At 43.5% G+C, this 26383-nt stretch overlaps 7 protein-coding genes across 8 annotated transcripts; 2 read left to right on the top strand and 5 right to left on the bottom strand.

Moving 5' to 3' along the window:
- Positions 1-556: 556 nt before the first annotated feature.
- LOC6537639 (aminopeptidase N) lies at positions 557-3861 on the bottom strand. Its single transcript, XM_002098148.4, has 4 exons — positions 3139-3861; positions 2435-2912; positions 2135-2373; positions 557-2071 (listed from the first exon to the last, which is right to left on the bottom strand). The coding sequence occupies exons 1-4, from the start codon at positions 3831-3833 to the stop codon at positions 625-627; spliced, it is 2859 nt and encodes a 952-aa protein (XP_002098184.1). The 5' UTR covers positions 3834-3861; the 3' UTR covers positions 557-624.
- Positions 3862-4880: 1019 nt separating this feature from the next.
- LOC6537638 (aminopeptidase N) lies at positions 4881-8475 on the bottom strand. Its single transcript, XM_002098147.3, has 5 exons — positions 7898-8475; positions 7422-7577; positions 6550-7263; positions 5242-6469; positions 4881-5178 (listed from the first exon to the last, which is right to left on the bottom strand). The coding sequence occupies exons 1-5, from the start codon at positions 8446-8448 to the stop codon at positions 4945-4947; spliced, it is 2883 nt and encodes a 960-aa protein (XP_002098183.1). The 5' UTR covers positions 8449-8475; the 3' UTR covers positions 4881-4944.
- A 950-nt stretch (positions 8476-9425) lies between these two features.
- Positions 9426-13821, bottom strand: LOC6537637 (endoplasmic reticulum aminopeptidase 1). The gene is made up of 6 exons (XM_002098146.4): positions 13259-13821; positions 12045-12203; positions 11507-11981; positions 11197-11435; positions 9875-11120; positions 9426-9810 (listed from the first exon to the last, which is right to left on the bottom strand). Exons 1-6 carry the CDS (start codon positions 13744-13746, stop codon positions 9499-9501), a joined length of 2919 nt encoding a protein of 972 aa, XP_002098182.1. The 5' UTR covers positions 13747-13821; the 3' UTR covers positions 9426-9498.
- A 732-nt stretch (positions 13822-14553) lies between these two features.
- Positions 14554-15164, top strand: LOC6537636. Its single transcript, XM_015192964.2, has 3 exons — positions 14554-14700; positions 14755-15018; positions 15080-15164. The coding sequence occupies exons 1-3, from the start codon at positions 14599-14601 to the stop codon at positions 15143-15145; spliced, it is 432 nt and encodes a 143-aa protein (XP_015048450.1). The 5' UTR covers positions 14554-14598; the 3' UTR covers positions 15146-15164.
- A 1052-nt stretch (positions 15165-16216) lies between these two features.
- Positions 16217-18953, bottom strand: LOC6537635 (Golgi-associated plant pathogenesis-related protein 1). 2 transcript variants are annotated; one of them, XM_015192963.3, is made up of 6 exons: positions 18753-18953; positions 17583-17720; positions 17306-17526; positions 17111-17242; positions 16894-17057; positions 16217-16671 (listed from the first exon to the last, which is right to left on the bottom strand). In XM_015192963.3, the coding sequence occupies exons 1-5, from the start codon at positions 18756-18758 to the stop codon at positions 16976-16978; spliced, it is 579 nt and encodes a 192-aa protein (XP_015048449.1). In that variant the 5' UTR covers positions 18759-18953; the 3' UTR covers positions 16217-16671; positions 16894-16975. The 2 variants fall into 2 exon arrangements, with proteins under 2 accessions (XP_015048449.1, XP_002098180.2); XM_002098144.3 differs by lacking the exon at positions 18753-18953 and adding an exon at positions 17776-17938.
- Positions 16217-20162, bottom strand: LOC26535981 (Golgi-associated plant pathogenesis-related protein 1). The gene is made up of 5 exons (XM_015192961.3): positions 20000-20162; positions 19807-19944; positions 19530-19750; positions 19177-19466; positions 16217-16671 (listed from the first exon to the last, which is right to left on the bottom strand). Exons 1-4 carry the CDS (start codon positions 20048-20050, stop codon positions 19259-19261), a joined length of 618 nt encoding a protein of 205 aa, XP_015048447.1. The 5' UTR covers positions 20051-20162; the 3' UTR covers positions 16217-16671; positions 19177-19258.
- Positions 16471-16976, top strand: LOC26534953 (argininosuccinate synthase). The gene is made up of 2 exons (XM_039375816.2): positions 16471-16671; positions 16894-16976. The coding sequence occupies exons 1-2, from the start codon at positions 16471-16473 to the stop codon at positions 16921-16923; spliced, it is 231 nt and encodes a 76-aa protein (XP_039231750.1). The 3' UTR covers positions 16924-16976.
- Positions 20163-26383: the final 6221 nt, after the last annotated feature.

The raw sequence follows: 26383 nt of genomic DNA, 5'->3' as shown, positions 1-26383 counted from the left end.
AGCATTTAATGAGTATTATTGATTGATAACTGTCCAAAGCAAATCAAAACTTGACGCTTATTTACGACACAATAGGATATCGAAGGTAAGGCTATTAAACTTAAAAAAAGAAACTATTTTTCAACCATATGAATGAGTAACAACCAAGTAATCTGCACACCGCCCCAAGTAGATTGTAAAAACCGCAGTTTATAAAAATGTATTCGCTGAGTTACTATATGAAGTCATAAAAAAACACTGAAGAAATTGCTGTCTTTTTCTTTGCAACTGCAGTTAAAACTGCCTACTTCTCATTCAGCAAAATAATAAATTAAATTCGGCCATTTGGGAAACTACTGGCTAAGATGTCGTGCACACTTATGGATTTAGTTGCCAAGGCTGATTAAGCATGTATTTATGGCTCCATTGTGGTCGTAGGAACAGGGGTTTTCGACGTTTCAAATTAGGAAATTTATGAGATCATCGCGCTTATCTGACCATCGACTTCGATCTGGCAATTCACGTCCATAAACCTGTGAAGGGAATTGTAAATTCACAGGAAATGAAAACAAGAGTATTATGGAATTAATGGAATTTATTGGGCGCACAAGTGCACATCTATCACTATAACTTAGGATCTACGTCTTAGAACAGCTTGGCGGCCAGAAGGCAGGCAAGAATGGCCAAAATGGAGGCGTTCAGGGCGGAGCTGCCGCTGCGGAAACCGGCGACCCAGGTCATCAGAGGATCCCTGTTGGAAGCCAGCCACGCGTAGTTGGCATTCACGTTGCTATCGACGCTAGCCTGCAGAGTGCTGGGCACATACTCGGTGTTCTTGACAGTGTCCACCAATTCTTGCAGGGCAGCCTTTTGCTTGTCGTTGACCGTATAGGCGGAGATACCCACGATGTCGCTGTACAGCGGATTAACACCACCAAAGCCGGTGTTCAGCTGGCCATACGCCTCCCAGTTGTTCTGCAGGAACTCAATGGCGACCAGGAGACCCACCTCGCCACGGGAGTAGACCGGACTCAGCACAGTGATCCTTTCCTGATCCCTCAAGCCCTCCGACGCAATGCTGCTGGCGACGAACTTCTCCAGCTGGGCGGTGCTCTGGGAGCAGCCCAGGGCGGAGATCAGAAGACGACGCTCGGCCTGATCGGTGGAGTTCAGCAGCTTGTTGAACACAAAGTCAAAGGTCTTGTCATCGGCCTGCTTCAGTCCATTGCAGTACACCTGCGACTGCAGATTCGGCTCGATCTTGGTGCCCGTCTCCACCAGAGCCGTCAGCTTGGCCGTCGTCTCTTTCAGGCAACTGTCCAGACCCGCCAGACAAGCCAGGTTAATCAGCACATTGCGAGTAAAGGGCACCAGATGTTGGTCACCTTTGTAGTCATTCACACCGAACTTGTCGAACTGCAGGCTCACCAGTTCACGTACGTAGAACCGGAAGTTCTCGTAATCGGCATCTCCGCTCAGGTAGCGATTGAGCAGAGTGATCACCGTGTTGGCAGCGGACCAGGGAGAGTACTGATCCTCCTGGGGCAAGTAGGTCAACAGCTCCAGCAATGTGGCATGGGGCACGCGGCCACTGGTGGCAAAGCGGTACAAATCATTGATCAGCTGGGCTCGGTTCCTGGGATCGATCTTGTGGGGACGAGTGATCAAGGCGTTGATGGCCAGTTGATAGTTTGGCGCATCGTAGAGCACGCGATAGTAGCCAGTGGATTTCTTGTTCAGAATCAGCAAGTTGGTTGCGTCCAGGCTAGCATTGATGGTAATCTCGGATTGGTTGAGCAGATAATGTGTGGCCTCGGTGTTGCGGAAGTCGGGATTGGAGAAGTCCACATAGTTAATGGGAACATACCACAACTTGTCACTGGTATAGTCCTTATCGTTGGTGTATACCGACTGCTTAACCGTAAAGCTTCCGTTCTCGTAGTTACGGGTCACGGTCAGCAAAGGAACTCCGCCCTGGCTTGTCCAGCTACCCATCATTTCGGCCACGGTTGCTGGCACAGAATAGTTCTCCTCGATGGCAGCCTTGGCAATGCCATCGAAAAGCTTGCTGGGATTGGCAGCAGTGAATTGACTGGATAGATTCGTAGTTAGATATTAGTGACTTGTGACTTTGACTTCAAGACTAGAAACCTACTTGTCGACCAGGTAATTGTGTAGACCGCGCTGGAAAACGGTGTTGGTCAGGGCATGGCGCCACATGTCCAGAACGGATCCGGCCTTAGCATACGATACGGAGTCATAGAGCAGGGCAATCTCCGAGGGCTTCTGGACGAAGTGGCTCATGGGACGGGCATTGGCGCTGGCATCATTGACCAGAGCGCTCTGGTAGGAACCAGCATGGAAGGTTTGGAAAATATCCCACTCGGGATAGGCCTGTAATCGAAATTACAAATTACAATACAAACAACCGAGAGTTTATCGATTATAAACGTACCAGGTCCACAGCCAAGTTCTCGAAGAGGGTGGCAAAACCTTCCTTCAGCCAAAGGAAGCTCCACCACTCGATGGCCACCAGATCACCGAACCACATGTGGGCATCCTCGTGCGCCTCAATGGTGGCAATGTTGGTCTTCGTGCTGGTGGTTGAGTTCTCGGTGTTGTACAGCAGGTACTCCTCACGGTAGGTGGCCAGACCCCAGTTCTCCATGGCACCGGCGGCAAAGTCAGGGATACCAGCTTGATCCAGCTTGGGCAGTGCGAAGGGAACTCCAAAGTAGCCGGACAGACGCTTCTCCACCAGCATGCCGGTGGTCAGAGCCCACTCCTGCTCATGCTCGGTTCCTTTGCGGGAGAAGACACGCTGTGGCAGGCCATTCAGCTCACCCTCGGAGAAGACGAACTCGGAGACAATGAAGGCCACCAGATAGGATGGCATATTCACGGTCTTTTGGAAGACGGTTACTCCAGAGGTGCTACGGAAAATGGCAATTAAATTATGCATTCATTCAAGCGGTTGTGCTTGTAGAACCACTGATATCGCCGTATCTTTGTCATAAACCCATGACGACAAAGAGGCAGTGACATACTTAAGTGGTTATAAACATTTTAAAACTGCCATATCTTTAGATGCATATCAACCAATTTGAGTAGCAGAAATGATTAAATGAGTATGCACTTTAATTGAATTGAATTACCAACCTGCTGCTATCCACTGGCATGTTGCTGATGGCATTGTAGCTGGGATCGTGGGTGATGGTGATGGTGAACTCCGCCCTCTTCGAGGGTTCATCGTAGCAGGGGAAGGCGTGGCGTGCGTCAGTGGACTCGAACTGGGTGGTGGCCAGGTACTTGGTGTTTCCCTCCTCATCCGTATATGTGGACAGGTAGAATCCGCCGTTGTCAGTGCGCAGATGTCCCTGATATTTGATCGTCAGAATCCAGGTGGTGTCTTCGGGAAAACTCAGTCCCGTCTTGCTGAAGGTAAGGAACTCGCGTTCCGTTTCATATTCGTATACCAAATCCTGGGCCACGGCTTCAGTGACTCCCTGCTGAATAATGGTGGCCGTAAAGTTCTCCAGCTGGCGGGCATGGACCACAATTTTTGAGGTGGTCGTTAAAACGCTTAGGGTTATGGCCACGGTGCCATCGAACACGGTGTCGCCCGTGTGGACATTTGTGCTCAAGGACACGGCATAATGACTGGGGATCGTATCGTTGGGCAGGCGGTAGTTATCCTCGTCGGCGAAGGGAACCACCGATCGTTGCATGGGGTTCTCCAGATGCTGCAGGTGGTCAAGGACCGGGAATTGGCGCACCACAGCCGCCTGGGTGGCGGAAATGGCCAACAGAAGGACCAAGAATAGGGACATGCCCCCGACCTGAACGCGACCCATGGCGAAAACGCGGAAAGACTAAACTGCCAAAGTCCGGCGAGCCACTTTTAAGCGAGGCAGTGCATCTTATCTGGGAGCAGGCATAAAGATTACCCCAATCTTGTTACCTAGAGTGACCACCGTTACCAGCCAAGCACTGTGGTATAAACTACTTTGGGTAGTAAATCAAGTATGGTACTAGCCTTTGATGAATTTGTATTTTCTGCAGGGTTAGTAACAATCACGTCTCAGATAATGGCGAATAAGTGTGGGCATTTCAAGATAGACGCCCTGATAAAAGTCTCAAGTTGATGAACTGGCCTTGATCTGATATTGTTAGCTGATTATAACAGAATGTTCTCACTCACCTTTAAAAATTATTTAACACTATTACTATAATTAATTGAAAGTTATGACAGAACATTATCTAATAATGAAAACAGCAATAATTTCTAAACGAAACAACATCTTGAACACTACCAATTGAAACTGAAGTTGGCGTGTACTTATCATATGTGCTGATATGATAGTGAAATATACACGCCTAGTTAACTGCTATATTATGGTATAATGTACTCTTCAAGTTCGCTCTTGAGATAAGTAAATGCCCATTAATCCGTAGGAAATTACTAAGCAATGTGTGCAATACTATGCAACAGCCAGACATCTGCTAATAAATGGTAAAGCTATTGAAATTGATTAAGAAGCCATTCAATGCGCTGAAAGCCACAAAATGGGCTATTGTTCTTGAAAGTTCCAAATCACAATCTGATATGAGCACGTGAACTTCATAAACCATCGCGGCCATTGTAAATATCCACTTGATAATCGAATTCCGTGCGAAGCCCAACTATCAGTGCTTTATCGATGCCAATGGCATTCGCAGAATCGCGATTAGATTGACCAAAGCAAAGTGTGGCAACTAAGCCATAAACCGATCAGTTCAGTTTCCCAATCCCGAAAGTGTGAAACTTTGAACTTCTCCCACCGGGAGACTCCCCTTCCATTCAGCCCAAAAATTCCCTGTATTATCAGTTCTATTTTCGATCTACAATGAACACACAATCCTTAATGTTGATTCATGTTACTTTACTGAATTTATGTTTAATACTTGACCACATGAGTTGTCTTATTATAGCCTGAACAGCAGCAGAGCCATCGCACTGACCAGGATCGTGGTGATGGACGCGGTCAAGGAGGGACTGCCGTTCTCCCTTAGGGAATCTTCGATCCAGTTGAGCACTGGATCACGATTCACTTCCAACCAAGCGAAGTTGCTTGTGATTCTCGAGTCAATGGTGTCGCTCAGATCATCGTTGACATAGCTCGGTCCTTCAGCCTTCACAACATCCACCAAAGCGTTAAGCTGTTAAATAATTTATAAATTAAAAGTTTGCTTCGAATTATAAATTTTAAAAAATAAACATACCCTCGTCTTTTGCTTCTCACTGACCACATAGGTGGCAATGCCGCGCAGGGCGGAATCGAGGGGCTTTGAAGTCTCCGAAAGCTTTGCGTAATCCAACCAGCTGGCCTCCAGGAACTCCAAGCTAGCGGTAACACCGATTTCACTGCGGGAGTACGCCGAGTTCAGCAGGGAAAAGCGCTCCGAGCTGCTCAGGCTATTGGCGGTGTTCAGGGAAAGGTTCAAGAAACCAATCAGCTGGCTCGTACTTGATGAGCAGCCCAGCGAGGAGATGAACAGGCTGCGATCGGTGGAATCCGTGGAGCTCAGCAGATCGGACTGCACTCTGCTGTAGATGTCATTGGTAGTGGAGCGCAGACCAGCACAGTAGGCTTGAGTCTTGAGAGTGGCCTCAATGGCAGTGCCATTGTATAGGTACTCGGACAATTTCTTGGCCGACTGGCTATAGCAATCGTTGGATCCCACCTGGCAGGCCAGGCTGACCAGCACGATGCGCAGATAGTTGTTCAGATAATGCTCGCCGGGAATCTCGTTCACTCCAATCTTATCGAAGATAGGTTCGATCAGGCCCCTGACGAAATCTTGGAAGTGATAGTACGAATCATCGCCACGCAAGTAACGATCGTAGACGGTCAGAATGGTGTTGGCAGTGGACCAAGGAGCATACTGCTGCTCATTCACCAGGTAACCGAGCAGCTCCAGCAGAATGCTGTGGCTCAGGCGATCGGTGGTGACAAAGATGTACGTATCGTACAGCAGTTGAGCCCTGTTCCGCGGATGGAACCTATGGGGCTGGGACTTCAAAGCCGACGTAATGAGACCATAGTTCGGTATATCGTACAGCGTGCGGAAGTAGCCAGAGTTCTGAATATTCACGATTATATATTCAGTGCTGGAAGCGTCGACATCGGAGATCACGGTCTCCGTCACATTTAGCAAGTAATGTGTGGCAGTCGTGTTGCGATAATCGTACTTGCTGGCGGTGGCAAAGTTGAGTGGCACATACCAGGTGGCGGTATTTGTGTCCGATTTGTTTGCCACATAGCGCTTCTGGGTGATCGTAATGGTGCCCGCCTCGTAATTACGGGTCACTGTGAGCAGGGGATAACCAGCCTGGTGGGACCAGCTGCTGAAGATGTTGTCCACAGTGGTGGGCAGCTTGAAGCCCAATTCGTCGGCCGACTCCTGGAAGGATGCGAATAGATCCCATTCGTCGCAGGAAGTATATTGGCTGGGTGAAAAACAAGTAATTAGAATACATGAGCATGCTGTTCTATATATAGTGTTATATATATACTCATATATACTCACTTCTTAGTCAGGTACTTGTTCAATCCAGTGCGGAAGACCTTGTCCGACCAGGCGTTCTTGAACATGTACAGCACACTGGCGGGCTTGGCGTACGAGAAGGTGTTGTACCGGTTGGAGATCTCCGACGGTGTCTGGACGTAGTGCGTCATGGGAACAGCCGAGGCCAGGGCATCGTTAAGCAGAGCGCTGTTGTAGTCGTTCACGTGGTAGATCTGATAGGTGTCCCACAGTGGAAAAGCGATGTCGTTCGATTCGTACGAGAAGAGGGTAGCAAAGCCCTCCTTGAGCCACAGATAGGTCCACCATTTCACGGATACCAGATCGCCGAACCACATATGCGCGTACTCGTGTCCAATGATATTGGCAATGTTCGTCTTCAGGTTGATCGTCGAGTTCTGCTCGTTCCACCACATGTACTGCTCACGGTAGGTGGCCAGACCCCAGTTCTCCATGGCACCGGCAGAGAAGTCCGGTATACCGGCTTGGTCCAGCTTGGGCAGCGCGAACGGAACTCCAAAGTAGCCGGCGAGACTGGCCTCCACAACCAATCCGGACCAAAGGGCCCATTCCTGCTGATCCTGCTTACCCTTGCGCGAGAAAACCCGCTGGCGGAGACCATTCAGTTCTCCGGTGGTGGACTCAAAATCGGAGACGATGAAGGCCACCAGGTAGGTGGACATCTTGGGCGTCGTCTGGAAGACGGTGACTCCCGAACTGGAAGGCGAAACCATCAATTAGTTTATTTGCTTATCTTACTACAGGCAACCTATCAAATGCATTGCAACCTAGCGCTGCCAACACGGCGAATGAGTAATATTTCGCTGATGAAAGTATAGCTATACTTGGTATAAATTTCCTAAATATGTACATACCTGCTGGCAGCCGTGTTCACGGGCATATTGCTGATGGCCGTGTAGGAGGCATCATGGTGGATGGTAATCGTGAAGTTGGCTCTGCGGGCAGGCTCATCGTAACAGGGAAATGCGTGACGGGCGTTGGTGCTCTCGAATTGTGTGGTGGCCAGGAAGCTGAAGGATATTGTACGGATATCATTACGTCTCAGTTGAACCGATAGTTAAACTTTATTTGCGAATCGCGTATCATCGTAGTAATCACAGATTATAAAGATAAGCCAAACTGTGTTTATTGATAAGAAATGAAACTAGTCGAAAGTACTCAATAAAGTACATACGTTATTAATAGCACGATAAGCCTATGCACTTGTGAAATGATGTCCCAGTTCATAAGAAGGCTATTTACTATTAGGGTTAAGGCTAAGCTCAGAGGCTTAAGTGTGCTTGTAAATACTTATATTATTTATTACAACTTTTGAAAGACATGCACTTACTGCTGTTTGCCATCATCATCCGTGTAGCTGGAGAGGTAGAAGCCGCCCATATCAGTGCGATGGGTGCCATTGTACTTGATGGTGATAGTCCAGTTGGTGTTGGCTCCAAATGCCTCACCAGCGGTTGTACGCGTAAGGACGAGGAATTCGCGCTGCAACTCGGTGGTTACAGTAAGTGGAATTGATGTGGGCGTGACCACATCCCGGCTGATAATCGAGGCTTCAAAATTCGACGTCTGGCGGTAATGAAGCGTTATATTCGAGGTCTCGTTCAGCACACGTATATCGATATTGACGATGCCGTTGAACTGGTCATCGCCAGTATGGACATTTGTCCAGAGTTCAACGTTGTAGGACTCCGGTTCGGTGGTATTCGGCAGTCGGTAATTGCCGGCACTATTATCATCCACGCGCGGAGTGGCATAGAGAGCTGCACCCTTGGTCTCCAACTGGCCATCGTCCAAGGATAATGGCAGGATCAGGCGCGCCTGCAGGCTGCCCACTGCCAGGAGCAGGATCAGTGAAAACGAGTTTAGCAGCCACCGTGCCATGTTGGCTGCTCCGGAAAAGACACTTTGGTATTGAGCGGCCGCCGTTTGGACACGGCTTTTTTATGGACTCGGCCATATCTAATCCTCGGCACCGATCGCCATAAAGATTGTTGCGCAATACTCGATAAAACCGGCAAAGTCCCGGTTATTGGCCCAGATTGCAATGGGCCAAGTCAAAATGTGAAGTATAATTGGGCTGTAAAACGATTATTCTACGCCGATACCAAAAAGATCTGAAGATGGTGCTCAATAGTGCAAAAAATTCCCCTCACCAACCACTATTTCAATGATTCAGTAGCGTAGGACTTATCACAAGCACTTAGCAGGATAACAAGGCTTTTTTGTTTAATCGAATTTGTATTTTTAGTTTCATTACTGCGCCTAATGCAGTAAAATTTTGAATTATGGCTTCGTCTGGGACGTGTAAGAGTCTTAAAGTACGAAAAAGTGCAAGTTGTTATGGCTCCATAATCAAAACAGTCATAAATACTCGTGAAAAACGACATAAAGTATCAATTAAGTTGGCGAGGGGCTAAATGTTAAATAAATAACTCAATGTGTATGTATAATCAGTAAATATTTTACTTAAGCTTACAGAACTTTACAGTATGTAAATACACAACTGTTAATAGTAATCATAATTGCTTTTTAAATGCATCTAAATATGCAGTTATTATTGTAAGTAAACATTCAAACTTATGTTCATAATTGCTGTGTTCAGTTTATTACATATTCATAGAAGTTCTTCAAGTATTTTATCGATTTATTGGCCATGAAAATACAAAATTATGAATAGTGTCTGAAATACCCATTACCCATTACTAGCCTCTGCGAAAAGCTGTAGTCGTTTGATCGGCTTTTTATTATCGATGACTTTTGTGTTTTATACTTGCTTATCAATTCCCCTTCGGTAGTTAATTTCTAGTACAGAATGTGTTGAAAAGCTCTTCGGTGTTGAATGATTGGACTCGATTGCATTGTTTTGGAAGAATTAATTTATTCGTAATTAAGCTTGTACTTAAGTATTACCTAGTTGGACCAAACCTGCAGTCACCTATACATATCTACTATCCTTAACGCACTGCGCAACACACGAGTCGCCTCCTTGAGGACACCTTGAGGACGACTTGACCCATTGGCCGCACTGAGGGAGGCGGACAGAAGGGCATCACTCCTGCCGGACGCCTGTGGAAGCTCGTTTAGGAGCCATTTGTGAATCTGCTGCTCGAACTTGTCCTGGAAATTCTCGGTGATCTTCATCTTTTTGCCCACCAGCGGCGAATCGGCAGCGATTAGCGTTTGGTTCGTATTCAGACCCTCCTGCATCATGTGGTCCGCAATAGTCTGCCGCAGCCTCTCAAACTGAAAGTAAATAAATCTCAATCAAACTCCTATTCTTTTGATATAAAATAGAGAGCCTATTTACCTGTAATCTCTGATGTCTGGGCACAAATCCAGCGAGCTGTTTAAAGTGCTCCAAAAAGTTTGGTGCCCGACAGAGGAATTTGTAGTTGCGCTCGATATACTGCCAGATGATCGGACGAGAGGCCAGATTCGATTTGTATATGTAGAGGAGATACATTAAATCTTCGAGTTCGGAAAGTACCATATGGGTGGAATTTTCACCCATCAGCCCTTCCAGATAGTATAACAAATGACGATGACTCTGCGTGCAACGCAGGGCATATATAATGTCATCGTAGTACACCGAACCGCGATCAATTTCCTGCATCATATCAATAACCCTCTGGAAGTCCTGATCGCTTAGGTATCGCACACCCATGCACAGCACGGAATCGATTACGGCATGGTAATCCGCTTCAACTCTTAAATAGATTTTATCAATGATATACTCCTTAGCCAGGCGACGTGTGTATTCCAGGCACTCGGGCAGATCCACAGAGCAGGCGATTTCAAGTATTCCATGTGACATCCCATCTTCGGGTAAATTTACACCGTTTTCCACGTAAACTCGTCGAAAAGTCGGGCCAATCAGGCGGCGCACAAACTCATTGAAGAGACTCTGCGAGGAGGTGCCATGCAAGTTTCGTATTAGGCACTCTATCGAATCCTGCACCTGGTTCCAAATCAGCACATCCTCCTCAAACTCAAGGTACTTTAGCATCTCAAACACCACTTCCACCTGCTCGATCTCATTATGTTCGATCAGGGGACCTAGATCTCGAAAGAGGCCAAGTCGATTTATGGGATGGATGACCGAGTGATTCGTCTGCAGCTGCCTGGCAATGGCCATTAGATTATCTGTATCGTAGCGAACGAGATAGAAACCAGTGTGCTGCTTATTCACTATTATCCAATCCTTGCCGCTGACCTGGATCTTCAGATCCTCCAGTGCCACTGTATACCGTGGTTGCGGTGGCATAAACATATCCACTTGGGTGTCCGCGAAGTTGGGTGACTTGGTGGTGGCAAAATTGATTGGTATCCACCATAGCTCATCCTTCATGTGTACCGATCGCTGGCTAAACGTGATGGTGTTGTTTTCGTAGTTCCTAGTGACCATCACAATGGGCAGCCATTCGCTGTGCGTCCAGGAGAGCATAATCTCCCTTATCCGGGACGACCACGGCTGCTGTGAGAAGTACTCATCCTCCTGGAGCTCCGACTGCAGGGCATCGAAGAGGTTCAGCTCATTGGCCACGCTATAACGACTGGGCGAAAGAGCAGAGCACCTTGACCCATGAATTCCAATTGATCAGTTCGAGAGGCCATTCTCACTCAACTTACTATTTCTCCAGAAAGTGACTGATGCCACGCACGAAGGGCTTCTGGCGAAAGGCGTGGTGAAACATCTTGATCACGCATGCACCCCGCTTATAGGAGATGATGTCGAAGACACCCATGATGTCCTGTTCACCCTCCACGTAATGGGACAGTGGACGGACATCGAAGAAGCTGTTGTAGCTGTAGGCACTTTCTGCCTCGTGGTTTATAAACATGTCCATCATTTTGTCATCAGGGTTGATCTAAAAGGAAACAGAATAGTTGTATAAAGAAGGAACGTAGCATATAGTAGTGATAATCTTTCATCACTAACCAAATCAGTAATCACATAGCTGAAATATGTGGCGAATCCCTCATTCATCCAAGTGTATGTCCACCACTCCGGGGACACCAAGTTGCCGAACCACTGGTGTGCGATCTCGTGGTTCTGGGTGATCGTGTCCAGCTTTCGTTTGTGCGTATCCGACGATACGTTTTTAAGTAAATTAACATCCTTGTAGGTGATTAGACCCCAGTTCTCCATAGCTGCACCGTAGTTCTTCTTTAGCGCCACGTGATCCAGTTTTGGCAAAGGATAGGAAATCCCGAAATAGTCCTCGAGTGCGGCCACAGTTCGCACTGCATTTTTCAGCGCAACTTGACCTTTTTCCTTGGAAGTGGGCGAGGTGTAGATGCTTTGCGTGATGCCACGATATGTCTCAGAAATGCTCTCGAAATCGGAGATGACGAAAGCCACAAGGTAGGTTGAAATCGGTGGGGTTGTGTAAAACGAGGTGGTTTTCAAGTCACTGCAAATATTTACAAGTGGATAATAAGGAGGATTGCAAAATATATAGTAATTATTAGCTTACCCATGAGATAGTACTTCCTTAACTGGCATATTGGATATGGCGGAGTGACTGCTCCCGTGGGTTATCTTAATGCTAAAGTTCGACTTAAAACCGGGCTCATCGTAGCAGGGAAAGATTAGACGACCATATGTCGGCTCACATTGCGTGGCGGCTACGTATCTGTAAGATTAATATTGAATTGGGTCAATAGGTGTGCGCGTAAAATGAAATCAAAACATATATAATAATTATAACACACGTCCAAGTACTATTGTACTTGTTGCCAAGAGCAATCGATGTCTGCTGTCTGCCTAGAAATTATAATTACCAAGAAAAACCAAATCGCTTCATCGTTCAAAATTCCCAATCCCATTTGCAGATCATTGAACGCTCAACAGAAAAAAAAAAAAAAAACCAGTCACAGCCTGCGGCTGCCGGAATGATCAATCACATGGAGAACCTGCTCTCACATCCACGGAACAATCGGGGCTCGTTATTCCCAAACGCAAGTCGTTGTGGGTCATGCGAATATGTTGCCCAATCGGAATCAAAACAAATCGGGGACTTAGTAGGCGTTCTAAAGCAAATACAACTGTTCGTTTAAGTTGTTGTTTCACTATCAACCGCGCACTGATAAGATGCGACTCCCATTGGCTGACACAGTCATTCCCCTTTATGAAGAATCCCCCCATTGAGAAAACTTAATGTGCACATCGTCACCCAGGTGACGCGTCCGGATCAACTGACTTCGCCATATGTGCGATGAGCTTCTACCAAACATATATACATACATACATATATGTACATACATATGTCTGATAGCGATAAAGTCCGAGAGCGTTTGTCTACGCCAGCAAAGTAATTAAAAAGCAATGCCAAACAAATGAAAATAATAACAAAATAAAAGTGAGAGCGCAGGCAAACCGAAGTTCCCGTCCCCGGCACAAAATGCACGCCGAATCTATCTGCGGATTATGTAAGATGGGCTCACTCATAATCTCAATGAGCGCGTGCTTGCTACTGGGTCTTTCTTCAAATAGAATAGTGTGCTTAAAAAGTTTATAAGCGGATAAGATATCCAGCTCTTCCTTAAGGTTATCGCACTCTACTATAAGTAGCCGGTAGATATCAAAAAAGGAGATGCAACAAAAAAACCAAGAGATATTTTCTAAATTTAGCAAAGTCAACTGGAGGATTATCCGCTTTTGTGTTGCTACGAAAGATAAAACACTCACACGGTGCGGTTGGTTTCCTCATCCATATAATCCATGTAGTATAGTCCGGCGGGACGGGATGCCATTATAGCCGTATATAGTATCTCCAGTCGGTATTGCTGTCCCTCCTCGAAGGCCATGTAATTCTCAGTGGCGTGAATGATGAGAAAGGCTGCCGTGGGATGCAGCGTATGTGTTAGATCGTCCACGATCTCGGATCCTTCGTCCGTCAGCCGGCGAACAGTAATTTCAATATCAGACAGGTTTTTGGCGTGCAGCACTATCTCATTCGTTGACTGCCGGATGGCTACGTCAATGGTGGCATTTCCGCTGAAGAGCAGCTGGCCCTTGTGTATATCGGTGGATATGTGCAGTTGGTAGAACAGCGGATAGGTGGCATTGGGCAGTCGCAAGGATCGCTGCCTTTCACCCATGGACCCACTGACCAGCAGGGCCAGGGTCGTCACCAACACCACCAACACCACCACTCCCGACGGCGGCACAATCATGATGATACGAAAATCGTGAATCGGATCGAAAACTGTATTTGCTCGCGCCCTGGCAACCGCAACTCAACTGAGCGACGGCTACGAGCATGCCGATGGTTATAGCTAAAGCCTCACCAGACCCGATTAGATAAGCGGGAAGACTGATCGATGGGCACTCGTATAAGAGTATACTCACTTGTACTCACATATACTCACATATATTCGTAAGTGGGCAAACAACTCGAACTCGATTCGCTTCGTGTGAGTCGCACACTCGAGAGAGCAGCATTGAGCAGGTCACGGCACGGTCCTTGGCACACTAACAACACACACCCCGAATGCGGGCTTTCCACCAAAAACGCACTCTTTCCCTACAGCAGGTGGTGGTGCACATTCCCGGAGTATCCTGAAGCTACAATACTTGGCAGGACAAGCAAAATCAACCCCTAAGTATGCTTAGTACACGATCACTAGTTTCTTGCAGTGCAACAGTATTTCAATATAAATTACCTTAGTTCTCAAAAAGTCTTAAATTTGTTTTCCATTTATTTTACAAGTATTTTGGTTGCTTCTCAGAACCCATTTGTCATATATGAAATAATCAAGAGTATCCCTCCTCACCCCCGCCATAGTAAATATCGATTTATATCTCACCTTCGTGCTTAATCTTATTTTCAAACCGTCATTAGCATGGTCTCATAAGAATAAACTGGAATAATAATAGACGGTATCTGGTAGTCACAATACCGCTGTACTATTACTCACTGTTTTCGTTGTCTCTTCGCTCTTCGTTCTCGCAAAATCGAGATCCCTTATATATGGCCATCTGAAAGCAGATTGAGTCAGTTGAGTATTCACTTTGCCAGCGAGAAGATGTCGTCGTTACCTACGATCATTGGATTGTATATTTTCTTCTTTATCACATTTAGCAATGTGCATGCATATAGCACAAAATGTAGTCCCATGCTCGGAGTTGTAAGTAAGGGTATGGATAATTACTTAATTTAACTGATAATTACTTAACTGCAGTGTAACATGCACACGGATTGCTGCAGCGGAAGATGCTTAACCTACGGCTCATATTGCGGCTATCCGGCGCAGCGTCTTACAAAAACCTATTTGCGCCCAAACGAATTCACCAGTATCAAGAAAGAACAATCAAAATCAATCAATGATGAGGTGAAAGTTATCGGTCTACCTAATGAGTCAGAACCATCGAATGATGTTTTTAGTGTTGATTCAACACTAATTCAACCTTATTCTGCCGCAAAATGCCACAATGTTGGTGAACCCGTAAGTTTACCTCCTTATCGATTTGGAAAACTTTCACCCACAATATGTACGTGTTTTTCAGTGTTCCCGGGCTGAAGAATGCTGTAATTTACGATGTCACACTTATATGCACAGATGTGTCACCTGAAGTAATTCGTAGCATTGGGGAAAAATGACACACACACAGCTCATTACCAAAATAATTCAGCTCAGGGTGCGGCCTTTATATTCATTGGAAATAATAATCAGTCTCAAATAAATGGAGCACAACAACTCTGCAACTCAAGCTCAACTAAAATGGTAATAGAAAAAAGGATTTAACCATTCTAAAAAATGTATAATAGTTTTTTCATAATATTCTAATAAAATAAATAACCCCACTAACTCATTGTTTTTCTTAATCATAAACTGCCAACGAGTGCGTTACAATTGACATCTAAAGTGCGGGTATTTTTATAATGGGAAAAATTTCCAGTATTTAAATGAACTGATAAATGTGTTTGTAAAGTGTAAGTTGTGATGGAAACCCTCAGAAATTCCCACTGTTTTAATAATATAATAACAAGATAGGCTATAAAATATATATATACATTTTTACATACTTGTACATATCAGGAAGAATGTTGAAACTAAGCTTTTTATTTAATTAAAGTAATAAATATTTCATTAACAATGGGATCACCGCGAAAGCATCACTTAAAGTAACCTTAACCTACTTAAATCCAGAACAAATAATTCAGAGGGCCCACCTCAATGACTTAAACGCCACTTAAACGCTGATTGGTTAACATACATAGGTCATGTTGTTCTACCCATATCTTGTTTCAATAATAAACCAGGTATGACGTTACACTTTTGGGCAACAACACTTTAGCAATATCGAAAAAATAGTGATTATTTTTTATCAAAAAAAATACAAAAACAAATTTTTGCCAATAATGTGATATTTTTAATCGGGATTTTCGCCATAACTTAGCTAAAAAAGGTGGCAGAGATAAAATGAAGTAAGAAGGCAGTAAAATAATTAATGCCAATAAACATAGCTAATTATCCCAATCACTGTTTTTATAATTTTGGAAAAACAAATTTTTTAAAAATTTACGCATTTTTGAAAAAATTCAAAATACGCATTGAATTCAAAATTTGCGAAAAATTTGAATATCCTTTTTTGAGCCCAGGAGGATAGCGAATTTTGTTACGAATTCAACGAGGTATGACATTCCACTTTTGAACCACTACTTTTATTGTTATCGAAAAATGAGTGATTATTTTTTTATCAAAAAAATGCCATAACTTGGCCAAAAAAGGTGGCATTGGACGGATTGACATCGTAGAAAATCGCTTTGTGGGACTGAAATCCCGAGGGGTGTACGATACGCCTGGGGCACAATCCTTTTTGCTGTTCACCAGGACCTTGAAGAGTTTGCTTTGGACCGCGAAGTACTCCGCACCAAGCAGGTTCTGCGGGATCGCATGGCCGACTACGTGTACAATGGTTTCTGGTTCAGTCCCGAGGCAACGTATGACCGTAAATGCATCAAGTTGGCCGAGCAGCGCGTCTCCGGAAAGGTCACCGTGGAACTGGCCCCTGGATATTGCCGTGGAGTATCGATGAACGTCCATGGCGGCTATGTGCCGCAGGATGCGGTCCGAGTCAAAGCCGAAGCAGAAAAACTAATCAAATGAAGGAATAAAGTGAAGTTACATATTTTATTGGAGATTTATGTGGACTATTTGGCACATATTGTGTATTCCACTTGAAAGTGAAAGCCGGTATGTATTTACATACGTGCACACCTATTAATTATGATATTAAAAGACACAGCAATAACTAGTTTTCTATGATCGATAGAATTCACATTGCTACATCGTCCAGCTTACTAATATTTTACTTACACTAATAATTTCTCTTGGAATGGGGGTTAGTTTTGGTTCTATTAATGAGATTATGATAAGAAAGTTTGCCAGATAGTAGACATTAATTTGGCCAATTAGTAGACACCAAAATAAGAATCGACAACAATATGGCACATCGATTATACTGACGATTGGCACAGCCTCTGTAACAAAATTTAACTATAAAAAATATTTTTGCTGCATATGAAAACCATACCGTTTTTGTTTATGCCTATGCTTTTTCCTTTTCTTTTTCTTTCTTCGTTTCTTGGGAGGAACATTGTCCGTGTATAATCCTTTCACATTCCCAGGTGGACTATATCTGATCACGAAAACGCCTTGTCGAGCACTAAAGAAAGGTGATAATTTTTGACCGAATAAATCTGTATTTTATCTTCTAATAGGCACTTACTTTATGTTAGCGTCGCCATAACCCATGGAAACTGAAGACTTCCAAATCATGGCAGTAAAATCTTTAGCCCTCGGGTCTAAAATATCGAATTTTCTACCATTGTACCAGTTCTTGACACACATTGAAAGTGCTCCCCTCTTCACTTCAAATTTGCAGATGCTTTCTGTGTAATCCTTGTTAGTAGGGTCCGAATAGGTAATATTTGTCTCCTTGGAAAGTTTCTGCGTAATTGAACCTCTTAGGCAAGTGGGGTTAGACGAGTCGACTTTAATCATACCCCAGCATAACTATGGCATACTTTGCTGAGCTCGTTGTTCAAGGCCAATTTTGGGACTCCATGACGGACTCTTCTCTGGTTTATTTCCCTCCGAACTATTCCGGCATTGTCATAGTTTATGGAAAAGCTTCGATCGAACTGAAATAGATGTTGGATCGTAAAATGTTACAGGCACGCCAATCTTGTCAAGTACCTCGCTTATCGCTACCAAAACCACAAGTACTAAATTACTAATTAAACGCATACTTATTTGTGAAAAGAGGCTCAGCGCGAGTCTCACTACTAAAATTTTGGCATTTAATAATTCAACAATTTTGAGTTGTTCTGAAAGGTTTTTCTATGCTCGATTGTACAAGTTTCAACTAGAATCAGGGGCACCCAGTTCTCATTGGCAAGTAGATGTGTAATTCCTATTGCAATCAATTCGATTGCTTGTTTAATAAATCTGCTGCTCAAGTGTGGCGGCGGGACACTTGTAAAGGCAGTCGAATACACAATTAATGAAATACTATCATATAAATAAATATGCATACATCATTCCCAATATTTGCCAGAGCTGAGACAAAAGCAAGCATCTGCTCCAGCATGGATTTCCCAATTGCATTAATCTTGCTTTTATCAAAATAATAACAAAAAAATTGTTGTTAAAAAACCTGATTATTTCAATCGGCGTTTTTACCATAACTTGGCCAAAAAAGGTGGCAGAGCTAAAATGAAGACCGATTTGTACAGCCAATAAACATAGCTAAATATCCCAATCCCTGTTTTTAAAATTTTCGAAAAACAAATTTTTTACAAATTTTCGCATTTTTGATAAAAATTTGGGAAAAATTTGAATAGCCTGTTTTGAGTCCAGAAGGATAGAAAATTTTGTTACGAATTCAACGAAGTATGACATTCCACTTTTGAACCACTACTTTTATTGTTAACGAAAAAATAGTGATTATTTTTTATCAAAAAAATACAACAAAAATTAGTTGGCGAAAAACGTGATATTTTCAATTGGGGTTTTCGCTATAACTTGGCCAAAAAAGGTGGCAGAGCTAAAATGAAGACCGATTTGTACAGCCAATAAACATAGCTAACTATCCCAATCACTTTATAATTTTCAAAAAACAAATTTTTTACAAATTTTCTTTACAAATTTTTTTTTTGAAAAGGCGTACGTACCATCATCAAAATTTGATCTCATGGCTTTTAACGGATTGACATCGTAAAAGATCGTTTTGTGGGACTGAAATCCCGAAGTATCGATGAACGTCCATGGCGGCTATGTGCCGCAGGATGCGGGTGGATTCATCGCCATCAATGCGGTCCGAGTCAGGGAACATATCCAAGAGTTCAGAGCTTACGAAGTGCCAAAGCAGAAAAACTAAACAAATGAAGGAATAAATTGAAGTTACATATTTTATTGGAGATTTATGTGGACTAGAAGGCACATATTGTGTATTCCACTTGAAAGTGAAAGCCGGTATGTGTATAGATACGTGCAGACCTATTAATTATGATATTAAAAGACACAGCAATAACTAGTTTTCTATGATCGATAGAATACACATTGCTACATCGTCCAGCTTACTAATATTTTACTTACACTAATAATTTCTCTTGGAATGGGGGTTAGTTTTGGTTCTATTAATGAGATTATGATAAGCCAGTTTGCCAGATAGTAGACATTAATTTGGCCAATTAGTAGACACCAAAACAAGAATCGACAACAATATGGCACATCGATTATAGTGACGAGTGGCACAGCCCTTTTTTTTTCCTTTAATTCTTTGTGTATATGTCCGTTTTTGTTTCTTGGGAGGAACATTGTCCGTGTATAATCCTTTCACATTCCCAGGTGGACTATATCTGATCACGAAAACGCCTTGTCGAGCACTAAAGAAAGGTGATAATTTTTGATCGAATAAATCTGTATTTTATCTTCTAATAGGCACTTACTTTATGTTAGCGTCGCCATAACCCAAGGAATGTGAAGACCTCCAAATCATTGCAGTAAAATGTTTTGCCCTCCAGTCTAAAAAATCGTATTTTACACCTCTGTACCAGTTCTGGACACACCTTGTAAGTGCTCCCCTCTTCACATCAAATTTGCAGATGCTTTCTGTGTAATGCTTGTTAGTAGGGTCCGAATAGGTAATATTCTTCCACTTGGCAAGTTTCTGCGTAATTGAACCTCTTAGGTAAGTGGGGTTAGACGAGTAGACTTTAATCATACCCCAGCATAAAGTTGGCAGTCTTGGCTGAGCTTTTTGTTCAAGGTCAATCTTGGGACTCCATGACCGACTCTCCTCTGGTTTATTTCCCTCCAAACTATTTTGGCATTGCGATAGTTTACGGCAAAGCTTCGATCAAACTGAAATAGATGTTGGATCGTAAAATGTTACAGGCACGCCAATCTTGTCAAGTACCTCGCTTATCGCTACCAAAAACACAAGTACTAAAATACTAATTACACGCATACTTATTTGTGAAAAGAGGCTCAGCGCGAGTCTCACTACTAAAATTTTGGCATTTAATAATTCAACAATTTTGAGTTGTTCTGAAAGGTTTTTCTATGCTCGATTGTACAAGTTTCAACTAGAATCAGGGGCACCCAGTTCTCCCAATCCGTTCACCTCAGTAATGCCCAATCAAATTCGAATCAAGTGCAGTCTAGCTGAATAAAATATTTGACGTTGCATGTACATGCACTTCTCATTGGCAAGTAGATGTGTAATTCCTATTGCAATCAATTCGATTGCTTGTTTAATAAATCTGCTGCTCAAGTGTGGCGGCGGGACACTTGTAAAGGCAGTCGAATACACAATTAATGAAATACTATCATATAAATAAATATGCATACATCATTCCCAATATTTGCCAGAGCTGAGACAAAAGCAAACAGAGGAGCCAACACATCTGCTCCAGCATGGATTTCCCAATTGCATTAATCTTGCTTCCGGAGTGGCCAGGTCCGGAGAAAGATGAGCAAAACAAAAGATGCTTCTTGTGAGTACACAATCGCACATGCATAAATGCAAAAACTAATATTATTACAATAAACAAGTAGAGGATTGCCCGACAGCAGCAGAAGCACCGGATTGGGTTGTATTTCAGGCTTCTTGGATATTTATATGTCCGTCTGCATCTGTGCCTCCGTGTGTAGGCAAACATTGTCCTTCTATTGACATGAATTGATGAGCGAGCAAGACATTTCCCAGCGCAGGGAATCAGGGCTAACGACGGAGAGCCAAGCGATGACAACTTTCGACAGATCCAGAAGCTCCCGAAGGACGTCGTGCACCAATATTTGACTTGGTTTCAATGGCACAACTTACTTCGGGATAAACTGAGGCCAATATAAAAGAGGCGAGTTTAGATACAGCGAGCGAATTTGCAGATAAATCCGTGGCACATAAAAGTTGAATAAATAAATTCATTTATTTTAGATGCATAAATATTGGGTTCCATTAAACTTTCACTATTCTGTAAGACCTACTACACTTTGTGCTTGAAGACCAGAATGCAGAATTCAACCGAACTTTGTAGCAAAGCGCCTTTGCTTGGTGGTCAATCGCATCGCTGGAGCATTGCGAAAAATTCGGGCCTCAAAACCGCGCGGGCCTGGAAACCAACTTAACTGAACTCGACCTCGTGCAGCGCATCCATCCATATCCATCCATCGGCGCATCCAGGAATCTATCCATCCATCAGTGGCAGATACAATGTTGCTTTTGTGGGTTGCGATGCTTTTGCTGGTGGCATACGATCAGAATCAGACAGCGTTGACGGTTCAACTTTGTGCTAAACTGGGCAAAAATGAATGGCAAAAAGGGCTTTAGCCCAAATGTGGGCGAATGCAACGCCAACCCCGCCCCATAAGTGCTGAAAAAGTTAAGCTCTCGGTTTTTGCGGGATTATTTGCGAGCGTTCAAAGGATGTCGTTAGTCCTTTGCGATTCGCAGGCGCAACTTTTGCGAAGCCCTGCTCACTCTTTGGTTTTTGCGGCCCCTCGGTGTGTGTTGCCTTTATTGCTGTACTGCTTATTGAAGTTGATAAATTGAATCAAAGGTTAACTTTGTGAAAAGTGTGAAGTATGATTAACACATACAGCGGAAAGCGGCTTAAAGCACGCATTTAAATGGCTGCTAATTTCCCCTGTAACTTGATGACATACTTGCTAGGCAAATTGATTTAGTCAAACTGTAAAAACTCAAAAGACCAGTACCAATATTTCCCCAGATACAAAACGTAATTATAAAATAGATGTGCCTGTAATTGCAAAGAGAAACACGCTCCATCTCTTTTTCTGAACCTGTCTCTAAGCTGTCGGAGATGGTAACAACAGCAAGAAATTTATGGCCAACTTTAACTGGAAGCAGGGTTTAGGCGACGTGGTATCCTGCCACGCCCAATACACTTTAGCAAACATAAATTTATTTATGAGCATGTGTCCCACCCCGCCCTTCTCTCAAAGGGAAGGGAAATGCGTCCTTTCGCCAAAGCTCACAAATTGTATGGGGGTGAATTTTAATTGCTCCTCATTGTTTTGATAGCACACCATACAGCTACCCACTCCATTGCCCTCTTCACTCTTGAATGGTGCAACTGTAGGGATTAGAAAGCTCTTGACCCATGGGTGCGGTACCAAGTCACTTGGGCATATAGTTCGTTCTGGTATTTGTAACAAAAAAAAATATAAATGACAGAAAATGGGAATTTTTAAGCATAGCGTTATACGCTATTTTTTATTATTTTTTATTTTAGTTTACGCTTTTTAGTTAATTATTCTTAGACAATGGCTCATTGATTTGTATTTTATTTAACCCGGTTATGAAGACACTCCTGCCTCATTGTATTCAAGAATTCGTCTTTGGGTCCTCTTTGCAATCCAAGCGAAAGTCCTGACCTCTTTCTAGAGCTTTGATTTTAATTATCACGCAGTTGCACTCACCCAGCTGTGCTGTCTCCATGACTCCTGGCTTCTGACTCACGACATCCGACATCCGACATCGCACTTCCGATTTTCAGCACCCTGCTTCGGACCTATCGTCCTGCTCCTTCGCGGCGCCAAAACTATGGGCAAAAGGAATTTTAATATTGAAATTTGTTTGCGCGGGCTTTGTTGTAGTTGCTGGCTCTGCCGTTGGATGCATTCTCATTTTGTAATTAAGTGCAGACAGAAGTTGAAATCAGGTCACTCATACGCCCCATTGGCCGACGGTTTGACGCGGCGTTGTCCGTGAGAAAACTTAATTTTTCAAATGAATTTTTGCGTCCCAGCAGCGGCCAATGGCTTTTCAAATTATTACAGTTGGCAGAAGTGGAGGAAACCCTCTTCTGTTTCTGTTTCTGTTTTTTGTTTTTCATTTCCAAGTCAGCGGCAGCAGCTGCAGGTAACGTTGAAGAGCCAAGATCTGGGGACGAGCGAAACTAATTAATTTCTGAACATCCCAGGTGGACCTAGGAGTTCACACATTTTTTTCGCTGCTGCTGGATGATTTTGTTTTTCAGCTCCCTTTCACGTAAATATGCAAATCGCAGAGCGAAACTTTTTCTCTGCAATTGAAATTGAGTTTTAAAGTTTTGAAATCCATTTTAATGCATTTCGCTCCACTCTTTTTCGCGCATGCAGCTCGCAAAGGAAAAGTGGGCAAATGCCGGGAGCACAAGGTAACTACAATATACCAGATTCCAGATACAATTTTACAACAGAATGTTGCCCTGCCAACGCGGCACGTGGAACGTGGCCAGATTATGCTGTATTATCACCTGTAAATCCTTATTGGCAATCAAAACTTTGCCAACAGCGCTGGACCTGACCACCTCCAACCTACCACCTACTCCTCCACCCATCACAAGCTCTCTCTATTTTTCGTTAGTATTTGTATTTGTTACTTTCAATGGATTCTGTGAAATCTGCGAAATCTGTGCATGCCGGAAAACTTTTAATTTTATTGGAAAACTTGTTGAGTTTTTTTTGGCACGGCATATTTGTATATCCTTCACGAAAAAATGGCTGGAGGCCTTCGGAATCATATTCGTTGTTTTAATAAAAGTCATGTATCTAAGTTTTCCTATTATGAAAACATTTTTATCTGCGTAATTAAATCAAGTTCTCATTACCATCTGTAGCAATTTGAATTCGAATCTGGGAAAACATTTCTTTTCGCAATCACGCGAGGAATTATCATCAAAATTACTTACTACTCAATTAACCAAAAGCTATTAATATACATTTAGCAACTAAGTGCTTAAGTTTATATTTGGTATAATTTATACAAAATTATTTTCGCCAAAAAACATATGCAATATAAAAATAAGAGACCCCGTTCAGGAACGAACCATATATTTTGTACACAGCCTTTGCAAAGCCCCAAAAGTTCGAATCCGCCAGGCTTTTCTGCAATTGATGTCCCAAAGCAATTACCGGCGCATTGTGCCGCTGACAGTGAGGATTTGAGTAGCGGTTAAGTGCCGCTCCAAATTATTTTGGCCAGGCCTCAGCCGAATATCGCGGGACTGTTTTGAAGGCTGCCAAGCCCCAGTTCGATGTGCGCAAAATTGCACCTTGGCCCACACCTTCGCTTAACAGCTAATCACACGGGCGGTGGGAAGGATGGTGGAGGACGAGGATGACAGGATGGTAACCGCATCACACGGCACCGCAGCATATTTCCGTCACCGATTGCCTGCCGATTGCAACGACGGCTTGCCAGGCGACTGGCAAAGGATGCATTGCCATTAAACTGCAAATCCGCAGTCGAGCAATTCTCGCATGTAATGCTGATGTCGACATTTTACTGCTGCTGCCACTGCTGCTGCAACTGGCATTGCTGCTGCTACTGCTGCTGCTGCTGCTGCTGCTGTTGATGATGCGGGCTCGTGTTTTGCCACAACAGCGCACCACTGCTAGTGCAGCGACACCTTCTGTGGCAACAAGGAAGCCGGAGCAGACATTTCAGCCCATGCCAGGGCATTTGCGTCCCCATTTTTGCTTCCTCGCCCCCTGAAAACTGCAGCTCTTAAGCATTGTTGCTGTTGTTGCTGTTGTTGGTGTTGCTGCTGTTGTTGCTGATGCTGCTACTGCGATCGGCAGCTGCTGCTGCTGTGTATTTTTGCATCGCCCTGCCAAAGGGAAACTAGGGACACGGGGCGCAGGACGAAGGGCAACTGCAGCAGCAGCCACAGCCATAAAATCCTTTGCAATCAGTTGCATGCAACAAACACTTTGGTTCATGTTTCCACAGCGCCTCCTGCGTCTTTTGTGCAGTGTACAAAATTGCACTATGCGTTTGCTGCATTAAATTAATACAATTGATACAAATGTGTACAAATATACAATACCTAACTAGTCATTTAACGTTTACGATAGTATATTACTTAATGGTATTTTAAAATTAGGCATACGCGCAAAATGTATTTTCTATTTATACATTTCACATTATCATACGTATATGCGTTCGTATAGTTCGTTCTATATTCCCATGTTCCTATATAGTGTGTTGAAGCCTTAAAGTAACTATGTTTCTCGGGTTCAACCTTTATTTACAGTGCATCTAAGGCACGGCTTACAGGAGCTTCACCAATACGAGGGAATCGAATCCGGAATCGACGCACAAACTTGGACCCCAGAAGAGGCCACATTTACGTTTGTCTATTTGGGATTTCTTATCGTTGTTACTGGGGAAGACACAAACACATGCGCAGAAATACAAAACAATTTCCTAATGCTAAGAATTGGCTTTTGTGCAATTTACAGCTCTCGGGTACTTAAAAATAATTTGAAATCTGAAGTGTTGGTGCTTTTCTGATAACTCCGAAATGCGAAATGAATGTTCGCACATGAGACGACGTGATATTTAAAGCTGTTGAAATGGAAGAAACTTAATTTAAGGTCTGATTTGCTGGTAAAAGTGAGGGAAAGATGCTAAGTAATTGGGATTGATTCCTCTTATATTCATTAACATCCTTAATTAACATATTAGGAATAGCCATCAGCTCATCTGCTGACTTCAGGAGTATTCTTTTAATATTAGATATTTAACAAATGTATTATTTAATCCATTCTATTGACAATTACAATCTAACGAATCCAATCTAACGAATAATGTATGCTTTAAAAGCAAAGAAAAAATGCATTGTAATAATATTTATTAAAATCTTTTTTGAATACTGACATTTAAAGTAGAGATTTTCGCCAGGCCCACGGATACTATTGAAAGTTTAGTCGAGCTGCCGTTGAAGAGATTAAATTCACATTCCATTTCATTCCCTACGTGGATTTGGCTGCGTAACGCAGTTGAAAACTAAACTCCGGGCTAACAACTGTCGGGTGTCCTGGTGTCCTGGTGTCCTTGTGTCCTGGTTTCCTAGTGTACTGGTGTCCTGGCGACGTGTGTAGCTGTCGCACGAAACTATCGAACGGAAAACAGAAAGCCATCAGCCTGATTTGTACCTCAAATGGAAGGGTGTGCAGGACAAACATTCGGATATGGTATAAAAATCCGCTCGACATCAAAAAACTAGTGAGACACCAAAGCGGGCAAACTTTTTTGAATATTTAGCAGAAATGTCAGCGCACAAGAGCGAAGTGGAACGACTGACCGAATCCGAATTTGGATTACAAAAAATGAATGAATGCATTGTGGAGCACTGAAAGTGCCGCAGGGCACAGGGTTGCATTTTATCCCTGCTGGGTTCTGAGGGAATAAAAAAAGTGGAAATATATTTTTGGCACTGTCACAACATCCGGCATGCCACATGCACTTCACCATCGCCTGCCAACTGAAGTCGGTTGGTGGCCTAAGCTC

This window comes from Drosophila yakuba, chromosome 3R, assembly GCF_016746365.2.
Source record: "Drosophila yakuba strain Tai18E2 chromosome 3R, Prin_Dyak_Tai18E2_2.1, whole genome shotgun sequence".
Taxonomy (NCBI): Eukaryota; Metazoa; Arthropoda; class Insecta; order Diptera; family Drosophilidae; genus Drosophila; species Drosophila yakuba.
Note: the sequence above shows the minus strand (reverse complement) of the source record. Positions and strands in the feature narration are given on the sequence as shown.

Bases quoted from the DNA above. Each gene is read 5' to 3' on its own strand.
- LOC6537639 (XM_002098148.4), bottom strand. From the start codon at position 3,833: ATGGGTCGCGTTCAGGTCGGGGGCATGTCCCTATTCTTGGTCCTTCTG. The intron at 2,374-2,434 runs GTACGTTTATAA...TTTCGATTACAG, and splicing joins AGAACTTGGCTGTGGACCTG to GCCTATCCCGAGTGGGATAT. The intron at 2,072-2,134 runs GTAGGTTTCTAG...GAATCTATCCAG, and splicing joins CACAATTACCTGGTCGACAA to TCAATTCACTGCTGCCAATC.
- LOC6537635 (XM_002098144.3), bottom strand. From the start codon at position 17,826: ATGCGTTTAATTAGTAATTTAGTACTTGTGGTTTTGGTAGCGATAAGC. The intron at 17,527-17,582 runs GTATGATTAAAG...TCAATTACGCAG, and splicing joins TATGCCATAGTTATGCTGGG to AAACTTTCCAAGGAGACAAA. The intron at 17,243-17,305 runs GTAAGTGCCTAT...ACCTTTCTTTAG, and splicing joins TATGGCGACGCTAACATAAA to TGCTCGACAAGGCGTTTTCG.
- LOC6537637 (XM_002098146.4), bottom strand. From the start codon at position 13,746: ATGATTGTGCCGCCGTCGGGAGTGGTGGTGTTGGTGGTGTTGGTGACG. The intron at 12,204-13,258 runs GTGAGTGTTTTA...TTAATCTTACAG, and splicing joins GAGGAAACCAACCGCACCGT to ATACGTAGCCGCCACGCAAT. The intron at 11,436-11,506 runs GTTAGTGATGAA...GTTTCCTTTTAG, and splicing joins GCTATGTGATTACTGATTTG to ATCAACCCTGATGACAAAAT.
- LOC26534953 (XM_039375816.2), top strand. From the start codon at position 16,471: ATGGCCGACTACGTGTACAATGGTTTCTGGTTCAGTCCCGAGGCAACG. The intron at 16,672-16,893 runs CTAATCAAATGA...TATTTTACTTAC, and splicing joins TCAAAGCCGAAGCAGAAAAA to ACTAATAATTTCTCTTGGAA.
- LOC6537638 (XM_002098147.3), bottom strand. From the start codon at position 8,448: ATGGCACGGTGGCTGCTAAACTCGTTTTCACTGATCCTGCTCCTGGCA. The intron at 6,470-6,549 runs GTGAGTATATAT...TTTTTCACCCAG, and splicing joins AACAAGTACCTGACTAAGAA to CCAATATACTTCCTGCGACG. The intron at 5,179-5,241 runs GTATGTTTATTT...ATTATTTAACAG, and splicing joins GTGAGAAGCAAAAGACGAGG to CTTAACGCTTTGGTGGATGT.
- LOC6537636 (XM_015192964.2), top strand. From the start codon at position 14,599: ATGTCGTCGTTACCTACGATCATTGGATTGTATATTTTCTTCTTTATC. The intron at 14,701-14,754 runs GTAAGTAAGGGT...ACTTAACTGCAG, and splicing joins GTAGTCCCATGCTCGGAGTT to TGTAACATGCACACGGATTG. The intron at 15,019-15,079 runs GTAAGTTTACCT...CGTGTTTTTCAG, and splicing joins GCCACAATGTTGGTGAACCC to TGTTCCCGGGCTGAAGAATG.
- LOC26535981 (XM_015192961.3), bottom strand. From the start codon at position 20,050: ATGCGTGTAATTAGTATTTTAGTACTTGTGTTTTTGGTAGCGATAAGC. The intron at 19,945-19,999 runs GTACTTGACAAG...CATCTATTTCAG, and splicing joins TTTTGGTAGCGATAAGCGAG to TTTGATCGAAGCTTTGCCGT. The intron at 19,467-19,529 runs GTAAGTGCCTAT...ACCTTTCTTTAG, and splicing joins TATGGCGACGCTAACATAAA to TGCTCGACAAGGCGTTTTCG.